Source organism: Musca autumnalis, unplaced genomic scaffold, assembly GCF_047663935.1.
Source record: "Musca autumnalis isolate F117 unplaced genomic scaffold, ASM4766393v1 scaffold_2, whole genome shotgun sequence".
Lineage (NCBI taxonomy): Eukaryota > Metazoa > Arthropoda > Insecta > Diptera > Muscidae > Musca > Musca autumnalis.
In genome coordinates, this window is record NW_027411755.1 from 3,230,322 (window position 1) to 3,246,074 (window position 15,753).

The 15,753-nt window shown below is 37.7% G+C and overlaps 1 protein-coding gene across 6 annotated transcripts in view; it reads right to left on the minus strand.

The window, feature by feature from the left end:
* Positions 1-243: 243 nt before the first annotated feature.
* The window catches only part of Dpp10 (Dipeptidyl peptidase 10), a 174,295-nt gene continuing 158,785 nt past the window's right edge, over positions 244-15,753 (minus strand). For all 6 annotated transcript variants that reach the window (XM_073966552.1, XM_073966553.1, XM_073966557.1 and 3 more), the window contains 3 exons: positions 14,701-15,716; positions 14,336-14,640; positions 244-5,906 (listed from right to left, as the gene is read on the minus strand). In XM_073966552.1, the coding sequence (XP_073822653.1) occupies positions 5,850-5,906; positions 14,336-14,640; positions 14,701-15,716 (1,378 nt within the window). In that variant the 3' untranslated portion in view covers positions 244-5,849. The remainder of the gene's footprint in view (positions 5,907-14,335; positions 14,641-14,700; positions 15,717-15,753) is intronic.

Below are 15,753 nucleotides of genomic sequence, written 5' to 3' on the forward strand. Positions count from 1 at the left end.
TTCTTATTATTGTTATATAATGAATTTATTAATATTAGTATTTAATTATTACTATAATTATTAAATTTTCAAAAACTAAATTTATGTTTATATGTATAGAATTAAGTATTGTTTTTTTCGCAGGAATTTTCTTTTTGGAAGTGAAGAAAGTTCTCTATAAGTATTGCGGATCACAAAGGTTATACAATTTTTTTTTTTTGAGTTTGAAAGAGATTTTGTTCTATACAATGTTTTTTTCAAAAGTTTTCACAGTTTCTAGGTTTTTTTAATAACGCAATTCAGAATCAACTGAAACATAACAATATTTACAATTTTATTTTTTTGTTTTAACAAATGTTTATTATTTTAAGGCTGGTAAGAAAGTGTTTATTTCCTAATTAAAGAAAGTGCTGATCATTACAGGGATTTGTTTTTTGAGAATTTATATTACAGCATAATATTATGAAGAGATATATTTAAATACAGAATTTTCAATTATTCATACAATGTTCTTTCGATAACATTTCAAAATTTCACTAATTAGTTACTCTAAATAGTAATGCGTATTTATTTGTTGGGTTTTCTTTTGGTAATTGGTCCTTATAATTCTACATAAAAATTTTATTATAACAGATCGGTTGTATCCTTGTTAAATTAAGAAAAATGTTTATTAAAAAAAGATATTTTCAGGAGAGAAATTGGAATTAATATATTCTACTTTAAAGCCTTAAAGTATGCAAATAATGGGAGTGTAATAGAGCACTGAGAAGAAGGCCCAGAAATATTTAATAAAAAAATAATAATTTTGTATTCAAAGAAAGTTTGATTAAATGGCCAGGCAGGGAGCAACACGAACGTTTTGGGATTTAATTGCCAGGCAAATGCCTTAAGATCCATCAAATTCCTATATAAAACGTAAGTGATATTGTGATTGCATTTTCTTTTTGAATAATCAGCAATTTCTTTTTTCTCCTAAAAACCATACAGAGGAAAGATTTTTCATCTAATCACTGCCTATTTATTATCGTGGGACACCCTCATACATACATATATATTTTCCATTAACTTACCCGTAGGTGCAAGAATTAAGTGTTTAAAGCAGAGCTCCGAATACTCGCTCAAATTCGCTCGAATTCCACTTGCGAGTTAAATTCTTCTCGAATTCGAGCAAGTTGATGGGGGCAACTTGCCCCTCCCCACCATCAAACAAAAACTGTTGGATAAGATTCAAATTTGTCAGAACGCCGCCCTGAGAACAGCAACAGGGTGCCTCCTCAAATCTACAGTGGACCATCTACATGAGGAGGCAAAGATTCTTCCAGTACGACAATATAATGAGATGCTATCGTTGCAGTACTTGCTCGGGTGTTACCGTGAGAGCCATCCCAATCACCATCTGCTGGCCACCGATACACCCAGGCATATCAAGAAGGATATTCATGCTCTAGAGACGACGGTCCAACAATATAGGAGAGAACCTCTGGATCAACAGGCATACCAGGCAAGTTTGAACAGCATTCACACGGACACAGTTGCTAAGACCATATGCAATTATTGTCTGAATGCAGTCATCGGAGCACATCCCCTATCTATCGCAGCTGAAGAGCGTCAGCTGCCACGACAAACCAGAGTAGTTTTGGCTTAATTACGTTCAGGATATTGCAGTAGCCTAAATTCCTATTGGGCGGGAATCGATCGCGCCGTGCAAGACATCTGCCCAGTATGCGGCATGGGCCCGCACGATACTAAGCACCTATTCAACTGCCCCGCCAAGCCTACTCATCTGACTCCAGTGGATCTGTGGTTACATCCCATCGAAGTAGCCAACTTCCTGGAACTGGAGATAGACCCAGAGCCAGATTGAACAGGAGAAGGATCATACAAACATAATAATAAAACACTGTTACAACAACAACAACCAAACAAAAACTTACCCCATCCCCAAATAAACTTGCCCCACAGCCACCAAAAAAATTACCACCTCCCCCCAAATTTTCACTCACGAGCAAATCGGAGCTCTGGTTTAAAGAACTAGGGAGACTTCTGTCACATCCCTGAGTACAGCCCGATTCATATTAGGTCAGTAATATGGGACCTCCTTTTTAATGCTGAGTCCGAATGGCTTGTCTAATGACACTACTTGTAAGAGAAGTTGTACATGGCCAGAGTATACTGAGGAAATGTAAGCCAATGTTTCGCTGATGTTTTTTTTTAATGGTAGAGTAGAACCCGGACATTCAGTGTGTTTACCACAGCACTACGGTGGTATTGAAATTATTATTCCAATTCAATATATGCTATCTAAAATAATTTAATCATAAACCATATTGCCCATAGACACACATGTTCAAGTCTATTTAAGACTAGTAACCTCCTTATCCAATGATTTATAGTTCTTTTGTACTGCAGAGATACTAATATTTTATATCAGAAGCACATACAGCATGAAAATGCTTGTCTGTCTGGTTGTCTAAAAATAAACCAATGTTATTCATCCATAGAAATCTAACAAAGATTTGCAGCATATACCCTACAGCCTTGCCATTAAAATCTTCATTCTAAACCACCATTCATGTCATTCATTATTTCAAACAAAAGATTTAAGTATGCTTTTTTGTGTCGAAAAGTACCAAGCATGTGTGTGTCTCTGAACTTGTATCAGCAAGGGAGCAAAAGGCTAATGACAATTAAGTCTTAACATGGTAAACAACTCTTGTTGAATGGAGGACAAAGCAAAACTATTTAGCCACCAATAGCCAGTGTCAGCCAGTGTTGTTGAACAAAAGGCAAGATAAATGTTTTCAAAAATATCCTTAAGGCCAACAATAGCAAAAAGGTTAAAACAATATCCTGACCTACAAAATGTATTGGTGGAGAATTAAGCAATTTCAGATTGGGGTTAAATAATTTAACTGTCAATCGATTTTCGTTTGAGGAGAGGATATAAAAACATTAATTTGTTAGACACACATACATACTTAGATGTACGTCCTTTGGGACATATAATAAATTTATTATTTCTTAATATATTTTTGTGTGCATTTTTTGTCTTGCTTTAAGTCTAGACCACCATGTGCGTTTTATTTTGATGTTTCAGCCAGAGTGGGAGAGTGAGGAATATTTTATAGGGTAACATTAAGTATTACAAAGGCATTTTAAGCCACTAGGGTAATGTAGTCTATATTTAGTGCCTTGGTCATCCATCATGTTTTGGTCATGTAAAACCTGTCCATATACATATAAGTGCTTCTGTTCGGACTAGGCCATAAAACGTGGGTTTCATATCATTGAATCGTGCTGCGCGAATGGATAAGAAAAAAATGGCTTGTTTCTTCTAGAATATTCGAGGGATAGCAAATTTTTCGAAATTTGACTTATAAAAACCGTTGCATACTTTCAGGCTTATATAGCATAGACCGAAAAAATTGCATTTTAAATAAATTTTACTTCTCACTGAAAAATGATGGTGGGCATGAGGTACTATGTTGGATATGCCGTTCGGAGCAGGTCATAGAACGGAGGTTTCATATCATTGAAACATGCTGCACGTATTGATATGAAATGAGTCTTGTTCCCTCCAGAATATTGAAGGGATATTCTACCTGACCGCAAGTGAAAATATATCCTTCGCGAGCAAACTTTTAGAATAATTATAAAAACGGTTGTTGAATTTTAAAAAAACTGTTGCATACTTTAAGGCTTATACAGTATAGTCAGGCTTATTGCTCGCAGAGAAAAGAAGACATATTTAAGCAGGGCAATAAAAATGAATATTTTTAATTAATTTCTTTTTAAATTTTTAGAATATTTTACGTTTTTTGTGTGTATGTATGTTTTTTTCCGTTTTTTCTGAGTTAGGTATTGTTATTGGGGTTAGGATTTTTGATCTTCTTTAATTTGTATTTATAAGTTTATTCGCTAGATAAAAATAAAAATTAATTAAAATAATTGGAACAATTTGTACTAATTGATAATAATAATATGTAATTAATTATTTGTTTGGGGCTAGGGAATAAATTATACAATGTTTTTATTATTTTTTTTTTGTTGCCACAGTTTTGCTGATGAACAAATTAATGACCAAATATCTGCTGTCTACAAATAGCTATAAATTATTTATGTTTCTTTTTTTTTTTTGTCATATTTAATGTAGTATTGCATTTTAAATTTCACATAATTTATTCAATTGTTTTTCCTTCGAATACTGTTTAAAGCTACAATTTTAGTTGTATTTTGGATTTGTTTAATTGTATTTTTTGGAAAGAAGAACAGAAGAACGAAAACAATGAACTCTTCTAAATTTATGAATTGTACTTACATAGCAAAAGAAACGAACAATGGTTGTAGTCTCGTAGTCATCAGTAGTTGTATTTTATATCTGCATTTGAGTTTTTATTTTAATAACTACTCTAATAGTTTTTGTTTTTTTTTCGTGTTGGTAAAACATATGCATGTGGTTTGGTGGTACGGGCTCTGGTTATGGAGTTTATTTTGTGGCATATATAAATTGGGGGTTTCTGTGGAAATGTCCTCTTGCTGTTTAATTTTGATTATTTATTGCACTTAATGTTTGCATTTGTGTTTTTTTTGCGTACACACAATCTAGAAGCATGCACACATTGTCATATACAGTGGGTGAAAAAGTGAATTTAGGAAAATTCCTTCTAAGAAGAAATATTCTTACAAAAATCGAATGAAAATAGTGAAATACAGATCCTTTAAAAACCTGATAGCCACATGTTATTATCTTAGGATCGTATCTTTCAAACTGGAACTTTTGAATTTTGATTTACTCTCTCAGGCAAACAACTAGTCTGTCATACAGAATAAATATTGTGAATATGTACAACCAATCTTCATGATCAAAATCTCAAAAAACTTTTCAATACCTTAAATTTATTTTTTTTTTAATCTTGCTTCCCCGCTCAGGTCTATCAATACCAGTTTTTGACAAGAGCTACAACTTGGCCTCAGTGAGTAAATCAACATTCCTGAAAAACACCAGACCATTAATTTTTATCACGCAGTGGTGCCCGCATATGATAATATTTCCATGACTTGAACATTTATACATTTGCAATGATGAAAGAGGTCTACCCTGTTCCTTCGGCGATGCTCATGGGGTATATCTATGTATATGTGTGAACATTTACACACTGTGAATTCCTAGAGAAATCCTTAAAAATTTAAAATTTATACCTTACCCCTTACTACCTTGTCCGAATTTCGTAACATAGAACCCACTGTATATGACCTGGTTATTGTTTTAATTGAATTTAGCTTTGTGTTGGCCATAATTTTTCTTTGGTTCATATTTTGTGGTAATATTCAATTCATGTTAATGGATTTTTTTAATGTTATTTTCCATTTTGGATATTGCCCTAAGTGCGGTTGCTGCTGCTGGTGGTGTTGTTGTTGTTGGTTGGTTTCATGCCATATGAGCAATTGCTGCATTGCAATGCCAAAGGGAACTGGGGAACTGTTGATGTAGTTTTTTCATTATTGCATGCTTTTAGTTGTTATTGTTTGTTAATGTGTGTGTACACATTTAATTGTTGCATATTTTTAGGAGTCTGTTCAAAATATTCACAACCATATTTTGTTTTTGTGTTTTTTGTTCACATTCATAATGGAGGCTGTGTGTGTGTGTGTTTGGCTTACTATTTGATTTCAGTTTCAGTTATCAATTCAAAATTTGATTATGTTTGAAAAAGAGATGTGGGCCCATGCCTTCTGCCATTGTTGCTTTTGTTAATTTCTCCGTTTTGTTTTTGGTTTCATTTGTTATAACACAAATTTTGATAATAAATTGAGATTTTGGTGGGTGCAACCTCCTTTCCTTCATCTTCAGGTTTTCTTTATTAAAAGATTTATTGCGGTTGATTATCACCACCATTTCCCAGGCCGGCCTTTGATTCAGGTGGGACCTATTAAGGAAAACGTAAAGGGCGTTAGTAAAAAATATGAAATATTGCATAAAACAAAAAACAACAAAAAATCAGGCACATTGTTTTACTTTTTTGTTTTTTTTTTTGGTAACATAAAATAACAACATTAAGATATTTTGAAAAATATGTGTTTTGTTTTTTCTTTGGTTAGGTGAAAATTGGAATGTGTTCAAACTTCTTTGCATTGTTCGAACGAGTATGTAAGGAATTTTGGAAAAAAAGAACAGAAGCAGCTTTTAAAAAAGCAAGCATATATTTAAGGCAATTGTTATATTTACGAGTATGTACATATGTATGTGTGTGTAAGTGTTACATTTATGCAAACAAAATGGGTGTTCAAATAACGAACGAATGCGGTTTAAGTGATTGTAATGTATAGCCTGCTTTTAGGAAACATCTATACAAAGTAACAAGTATAGAAACAAATATATTTGGATTGCGAATTTAAAAGTAGTGGAATTGGCAATTTTAAAATTTTCTTAGTCTTTAAGTCCTAAAAGATAGTGGTAACATAGTACATAGTTTGGTCTTTAAATGAAAAATTGTGAGAAAAAACATATTTTAAAATATTATACCAATTAACTTTCAAAATTTTCAAAACGAAGATTACACTGTGTGTCATTTTTTGAGTCATGTTTTATTAACCATATTCTGACTCCACAGTGTGATAGAAGACCAAAAATGAGAAGACACGTGTCTCGTCGTTTTTCCCTATCTCATCAACTTTCGCGGTTATAGGCCTCCAAGGGTTTGAGGCTTTGATGTAAAAAAGGTCATATAGTCAGGACTATATCTTCCAAACCGTTAGGAAATTCGAATTTATCTCAGAGGCAAAGTTGTAGCTCTTGTCTTAAAGAACATAAATTGTGAACACATATAACCCATCAAACTTCATCTGCAAGGTCAAAATCGCCATGGTCAAATTTCTTTTGACATTTTTCTCAAGTTTTGTTATACAGCTATTAAACCGATCAAATTTGAAGCAAACAACCAACTACAAAAATGTACCCCAGATCACAATAAACATCTTTCTAGAATATACGAACTCTGTAGAAACAGATCTTAATGATCAAAATAGCAAAACAATTGCGATTTGTATGCTCTTTTGTAGGATTCTGCTGCATAGATATTAAACCGTTCAAAATTCATGAAAACAATCAACCACAATAGCGTAGCAAAGGCATCAGTAAACAACTTTCTGGAATATGCGAAATGTCTATGAACGGTTCTTAATGGTAAAAATAGCAAAAATCTTTTGATAATATCCAATTTTTATACTTTTTTCTCCGAGTCTAATCCAAAGATACGCAACCGCCCAAAAATTAAGGATACCGTCAACCACAAAAATGTACCTAAGATTTCAATAAACAACTTTTTAGAACATATGAAAATTCTATGAATGATTTTTAGGGCTGAAATTCACGAACAATTAAATGTTTTTAACATTCCCCCTGCTCAGGTTTGAAAATAACAAACTGTTAAAAACTCAAGGAAATTTGAAAGGTTTGTTATTTACGGACCTAAACAGGAAATAATTATCTAAAATAATCGAATTTTGAGCTTGAAGAATCGTGTATAGAATCTTCATTTGTTCTTGAAACTTGTTTGTTGAAATCTAAGGTACATTTTTGTAGTTGACTGTATTCTTAATTTTTGGGTGGTTGCGTATCTTTGGACCAGAGTAGGAGAAAAAAGTATAAAAATTGGATATTTTCAAAAGATTTTTGCTATTTTTACCATTAAGAACCGTTCATAGACCTTTCGCATATTCCAGAAATTTGTTTATTGAAGCCTTTGCTACACTACTGTGGTTGATTGTTTTCATGAACTTTGAACGGTTTAATATCTATGGAGGAGAATCCTAGAAAAGGGGATAAAAATCGCAATTGTTTTGCTATTTTGACCATTAAGATCCGTTTCTACAGAGTTCGTATATTCTAGAAAGATGTTTATTGTGATCTGAGGTACATTTTTGTAGTTGATTGTTTGCTTCAAATTTGATCGGTTTAATAGCTGTATAACAAAACTTGAGAAAAATGTCAAAAGAAATTTGGCCATGGCGATTTTGACCTTGCAGATGAAGCTTGATGGATTATATGTGTTCACAATTTTTGTTATTTAAGACAAGAGCTACAACTTTGCCTCCGAGATAAATTCAAATTTCCTAACGGTTTGGAAGATATAGTCCTGACTATATGACCCTTTCTACATCAAAGCCTCAAACCTTTGGAGGCCTATAAGCGCGAAAGTTGATGAGATAGGGAAAAACGGCGAGACACGTGTCTTCTCATTTTTGGCGTTCTATCACACTGCGGTGTTAGAATATGGTTAATAATTTTCGTGTTGCACAGTGTTATGTTTGGGTATTGTATCGGTTTATCAATTTCGCAAAAGTATAGGTTTCTGTGTTTACGGTGTTAATAATACCAAACAATGGCTTTTTTGAATTGAAAACGTCATTGGCTTTGTCAAACTCTTCCATATCGCAGTTATACACAATGAATGACAAGCAGTGTATTCAAAAATCTTACAAGATGGATTGTTTTGTTTTTACAGATTAGTGGGGATTCCCTCAATTTCCAACGTATAATTTGAGTTTGTATGGGTTTGTTTAGCTAGTGATAACGTTTGTTCCACTCCACAGCTAGAGGGATTTCTAGATGTCAGAAGCTATCGAAGAAGCGTGAGTAGTCTTCTAAAATGCAAGTTGGATATCTTGCGAGGGAAAGATTCCAATGTTGTGCGTCTTTTCTGTGAGCAGACCTCACTTAATAATTTATTCAGAGAACTTTCTTGCTTTACTAACGCGTTCGTGTGGAAGGGCGGGTTTTGTAAAGAGCAGAAATTTCTGCATCCCGGTACATGGTCCTTATTACTCGGATTATTTTTTGGGGCTGTTGTTGTTGTAACAGTGTTTGTTATTATGTTTGTAAGTTCGTTCTTCTATTCAATCTGGCTCTGGGTCTATATCCAGTTCCAGGAAAGTGGCTGCTTCGATGGGATGTAACCACAGATCCACTGGAGTTAGATGAGTAGGTTTGGCTGGGCAGTTGAAAAGGTGTTTTGTGTCGTGCGGGCCCATGCTACATACTGGGCAGATGTCTTGCACGACGCGGTCGATTTGCGCCTAATAAGAATTTAGGCGACTGCAATATACCGAGTTTAGTTGAGCCAAAACTACTCTAATTTGTCGTGGCAGCTGACGCTCCTCAGCTGCAATAGATGGGGATGTATTTCGAGGACTTTATTCACACTATAATTGCTTAAGGCCTTGGCAACTGCATCCGTGTGAATACTATTTAAACCTGCTTGATACGCTTGTTGATCTAGGGGTTCTCTCCTGTATCGTTGGACCTTTCCCTCTAGAGCATGGATATCCTTCCTGATCTGCCTGTATGTGTCGGACCTACCCACAATATGGTGATTGGGATGGCTCACACGGTAACATCCAAGCAGGTACTGCAACGAAAGCATCTCATTGTGTTGCTTTACTGGAAGAATCGTTGCCTCCTCATGGTCCACTGAAGATTTGAGGAGGCACCCTGTTGCTGTTCTCAGGGCGGCATTCTGGCAAGTATGAATCTTTTTCCAATTCGTATCACATAATCTCGGGGGCCAGACTGGCGCCGCATAGCTTACCACAGCCCGACCTATCGCGTTATATGTGATCAACAAGGTTTCTTTATCTGCACCCCAAGTGCTGCCGGCTAGGGACTTGAGGACCTTGTTCCTACTCTTCAGTTTGTCGCAGATAGCTGTGGCGTGCGCGCACGACGTGAAAGTAGTGTCGAATGTGACCCCTACAATTTTGGGGCAGTTTGTGGTCGGAATTCTACTACGGTCGACCACGACATTCAATTCTCTTCCAAACTGCGCTGTCCATGTGGTGAACAGAGTGGCTGTTGATTTTGTGGCGGAAATCTGCATATTCCTCGAATGGAAAAAGGTGGTAAGATCGGTTAAATAGTTGTTCAGTCTCTCACAGATGTCATCAGGATAGGTACCCGACGCCAGGATCGTGCAATCATCCGCATACATTGCGATCTCGATGCCGTCTGGAGGGGGCAAAATACAGGAGAGGTAGAGGTTAAACTCCCTGTTTCACTCTACGGGGTTTGGACTTCTTGTTCCTGAATTCCAAGTACGACTGGCGTCCACACATATAATTGACTATCCAACGTTTCAAGCTTGGCCGGAGGGTTGTCAGCTCAGTGTCCTCAAACAGCGTGGAGTGCCTGACTGTATCAAAGGCTTTTGATAAGTCAAGCGCCACCATCACTGTTCTATCGCACGGCCGTCTCTGGTTGAGTCCTTGATGTGTGGTAATGGCGTGCAGCGCAGTTGTCGTGCTGTGCTGCTTACGGAATCCATACTTGTGATCGGCAACTTGATAGCTATTTCTGATACTGGGGAGGAATAAGGCCTCAAGGGTCTTTGCTACGGGCGACAAAAGCGAAATCGGCCTGTACGATTCACTTTTGCTGGCATCCTTGCCGGGCTTCCGTAGTGGGACCACCCTGCCCATTTTCCAGACTTCGGGAACAATGAGGGTGGATAGCGACAAGTTGAGAACTTTAGTGAGATACTCCACTCCCGGCTCATCCAGCGGCTTCAGCATTACCATGGAGATTCCATCAGGGCCCAACGCTTTGGATGATTTAGCGTTCTTGATGGCATTGGCAACATCATCCATTGTAAACTGTGGTGGTTTCTCCCCGGCAGGAAGAGAACTGATGCGACGTAATACTCTTCTCTTCGCCGTGTCACTCTCGGGGTGCTCGACAAACTGTCTATTGAAATAACTTGCGCACCTCTTCGGGTCAGTCAACGTAACCTCGCCAGGGTTCGAGAGTGACTTAACCGTTGCCCACAATTCACCTATACCGGCTCCATGGGGTCCTTGGGGTTGGTTCGGCGAAGCTCATCACGCTCATTTGCTAATCCCGTCGCCTCTGCTGGGAAGTTTGGTCTTACTTCGGGTATTCGACCAGCAGGGATATGGCGAGCGGCTGCAGCAGTGATGATGTCTCGGAATGTCCTTTCCGCTACCCGAACATCAGAAGGATTGGGCAGTTCTCTGAAGCGGTGATTGGAGAACTCTCTTATGATTGACGAATGTGCGGCGTTCAGAGGTAATGAAATCGGGTGGTCTGCGAATGTAGACAATTATGGGGAGATGGTCTGATCCAACGGAAATGACTGGTTGCCAGGTAAGGTCATTTGTCAAACCAGGTGACACGATGGTTATGTCTGGCGAGCTGTGACACTCTCCTCTAATTCTGGTAGGGGCGTCCTCATTGAGCGTGCAAAACGTAGAGCTGTCAATCTGCTCAGCAAGCGCTGTACCTCTCTGGTCGTTTCCGAGGGCCGAATGCCACATCTCATGATGCGCATTAATGTCCCCCGGGACCAGATGATTATGACCTTCCAAAAGCGGGCTAATGTTAGGCACGTAATCTGAGATACAGCTATTTGTCGGGGGGATGTATTCGTTCAGCAACTCTATCTCGGCAGTTCCACACCTGACTGCTACCCCCATACATTCCATGTACGGGTCATTAGAGACAGGCTCAAGCGAGATAGGTCTGTATTGGACAGACTGGTGCAATAGGAAAGCTAATCCCCCACCTCCACTTCTGGTGCGATCTTTCCTTAGCACATTGTAACCATCACAATGTTGTAAGCTACATTTGTTGTTGAGCTTGGTTTCTTACACCGCAGCGACCTTGATGTTCTTCCGACTCATGAAATCTACTATTTCCTCGATCTTACCTCGGAGTCCATTGCAATTAAATTGCAAAAAGGAGGCATTCTCTGGGATTGGGACAACAACGGCTGGTGTTAAAGGCTGCGTGTGCGGTTGCTGTCGAGGGGACTGCGGGGGAGTTTCGTAGTCAGACGACGAGGGAGTTTCGTAATCCGACGACGACTCACTGGGGACTGTGTTCACGCAGCAACATAGTCCCTGTCGTAGTCCGTCACGTGGACAAGTCCAGAGCAACCCCTTAGATGCACCCACTCATGACATCTATTGCATCTCACCGAAGGTTGGATGTGGGTGAAGATGCGGATGTGACAAACTGGGCACAGATATATTGGTCCTGGGTTTTCCTCCGCCCCGGCACGGACCAAAAGAATTCGGAGCACGCATTCCGGGATATGCTGCTCCCAACACAGAAAAACGAAACAAATTCAAACATATGTACACTGAGGTGGCAGCCGCTGGCCGGAACGATGATTTTGTGTCTGTCTATACTTTCAAGAAAGGAACAACTCCCAAAATTAGATCCTATTCTATGTAGGTTCATTCCTTTTCCGCAAAAGTTGAATACTATTGTGCGATTATTCGAAACGCACATAATCGTTAAGGTAAATGCCCCAAATTTGAACAAAAATTAAGTTTCGGTTGCTACGTCTATGAGAAATTGCGCGTACCATTTCAGCGAATATTTTCGAACTTTTGTGGGGGAGGTACCGGAAGGAGTGGACCGATATAACACATCTTCGAACTAAACTAAGTTTGGACAAAATATTACGAAATCCAAATTTTGGACCGAATCGGTTGATCCGTTCGAGAGCTATCGTGTGCTCCAGCCAGATGGACGGACATGGCTAAATCAACTTCAAATTGTCTGAAACACATTTCGTCCAAACAACTTGGGGTCTAAAACCATTAATTCGATGAGGCACATTTTGCCCGTATGAAAGTGTATATACCCTCGTTAGCATAAATGCTGAGGGTATAAAAGTATTCACTATTCTTGGTTTGGTTTACAATATAAGATCATAGCTGATACGAGAGATACTATATAAGTTTCTGGCCTAATAATGACAATGAGAATATTTATCACCAAATATAGTTTAATTATTTTCTAAAGAATTATCCAGCTTGCTTTATACATTTTTGCATGCGCTCAAACCAATTGTTGAAGTACTTTTTCCATCCCATTGAGACAGCTCTAAAACTTGATTTATGAATATAAATCATAAATCGTCTAAATAAATCCAAAAACGTCTTCTCAACGCTCCGCGATCGTATTTTTTTCAATTTCTTACACCTATCGACACACCTAGAACAGTCTGAAGCTATCTGGCTGTATTCACCAACATTTTTGGTTTTCGATTTTTATTTATTATTCGGAGTACCCGTAAAAATTAAGCTTTTATTAAACAGTGTCGGTCATATATTAGCAGATTTCAGTTTTTCATATCGATGAGTTTGTCCGGGCCGAACTTAACGCACTGTTTACTTTAGTTTAGATAAAGAAATCTTCCATGTAGAATGATCTAAAACATGGAATTAATGTAAAGTATTTTCATATTTCAAGGAAATGTCCAGCTTCTTCGTCTACCTATTATGGTTGCCTAATATAGTGCATTTAATAATCACCGAGAATAAAAGTTGTTACAGTGCATATACTTGAGGAAATACATTCCAGTGTTTTATGTATGTATCTCACGCATTTTTTATGAAGCCTATTTTTTTCTTATATTACCTTATAATAATTTCCGACCGGCCTATTAACATAAAGCACACATACATTTATACACCAAAATAGTGTGTATTTTTTATTATTAACACTTATGTAACGTATAAAATAAAAATAAAATTTATTTAAAAAATGAATACACGCACACACACACACTCAGACAGACATACAAAAAATAACGTACTTTAACGTTAGAGCAAACAACAACATAAATGCACAAGTTTTTTCCTTAAAGCTTTTTTTTGGTTTTGTGGAAAAAATGAAAAAAAGAATATTTAAATTGCTATACACAATTGTTGATGGTATTGATTTGGGATACCTTTCTTTAGTTGGTGGTGGTCATAATGGTGGTAGTGGTGGTGGTGGTATTGGTCACGTTGTATACACAGTGGGTTATTTTTTTAAGTTCGGTAGGTGGTGGTATTGTGATTAATTGGTTTTTTGTTTGATTGATTTGGTAAGAAACTGTACATAAGGGTATGGTGCTCTTTTACGGGAACGTCACGTTACGTCTAGATTACGTTACGTTTACGAACATTACATTAATTTATGTATAAAAGCTATGAAAGTCCAAAAAATCCGAGTAGTCGGTTTGATTAGCCTGCTGCTGATCAAGCTATAAGGTATTAATGATGATCGGTTGGTTGTTGATCGATCGATGGTGGTGATAGTTTGGTGTGTCACAGTTGTGGTGGTAGTGGTGGTGGTGATTGTCAAAGTGTGAGCGGTAGTAGAAATAGTTGGAGTGAAGAGTGTTGTTTTTGTTAGGTGAAAGAAGATATGAAAGATTGAATATAAAAAAAAAAACATATTTGAATAATATACAGAATATATAGAAAGAGCCGAATAGTTGAGATAAAAATTAACATGTGTTCCAAAAATACAGGTGAGAGAGCAATTCCAAAATCAATAACTTACCAATTTCTTAAAACATTCCTCATAGAAAGCAGTCATGGAACGATAAAGATGTCGTTTAACACCTGACAATTGGTGGCCTTCATCGGGATAGATTTGTTGTTTGTAGAGGACGCCTTTGTTGGTGAGAGCTCGAGCCAAAACCATTGACTGTTGTACATGGACATTGTCATCGGCGGTGCCATGGATTAATAGGAATTGCTTGTCCCTTAAGTTGTCCACATATTTTGAGAGATCACCTTCCTCATAGCCCTTGTAGTTGTCGGTGACATTGGGAAAACTTAGGTAACGCTCGGCATAGGTTGAGTCTGCAAGGATAAGCATTTTTAAGATCCTGATAAACAGTTATTTAGAAAAAATTGCCATACCATATAACTTCCAATTGGTAACCGGACTAACACTAATCCCACACTGGAATATGGATTGAGTTCCTGCCAAAGCCAAGGCTGCTGCATAACCACCATAACTCCAACCCCACACACCCATACGGCGACCATCAATAAAATGTAAATTGTCTCTCAAATATTCACTAACTTCCAGTTGATCGGACACCTCAACGGTTCCCAGTCTCTTGTAGACTTCATGCAGTAGTTGATAACCCTGGCCCGACGAACCCCGTCCATCAATTTCTATGACAATGTAATCTTTATTACCAGCCAAATATGTGTTCCAATCCACATGCCATTTATCCGTTACAAGCTGGGTACCGGGTCCCGAATAAACATGCAGGATTGTGGGATATTTTGTAATTTCATCTTCTCTTAGCACCGGTGGCAAATACAGTCTCACTTGGGCGTGGTAACCGCCAGAGATCATTACGGGAAATGTTTTAACCTGCGGCATGGCAGTGCGGGCCATTTTCTCCTTTAAACGGGTATTGTTTTGTATTGTCACCAGCAATTCCAGGGGCATTCGAGGCTTTGAATGTCCAATACTTTGGCCATTGTTGTTGTTGATACCATTCTGTTCCGTCGTGCCGGAATTTAGTATATAAATGCTTGATGTAGGTATCACCGGGCCCAAACAATCGATTAGAACAAACTTCGCCTGGTAACTGGGTGGAAATTTGGCATTGTGAAACAAGCATTCACTGGCTGCCTCAGAAATTTTCGTAACCTTGGGATGTTTTTGTTCCAATGGCAAGGCTGGACCAGCCACAGCTGGAGTTTCTTCAGAATTTTCCCAATCATCATCCCAAGCTGTAACCAATTTTGGTGGTGGTTTCGTGTGGGCCTCATAATTGTAGGTACCATCGGCATTTTTGGGTGTGGGACAAGTTATACATTCAGGAGCATACAAAGCTGAACCATGACGTGGTGGTAGCGCTGATACTCTGTACAAATGTTGTTGGGAAGGTAATCTCTCCGGTATGCCAAGGAAATAACTAAAGAAAAATACAATTAATTAAAGACAACACGGAA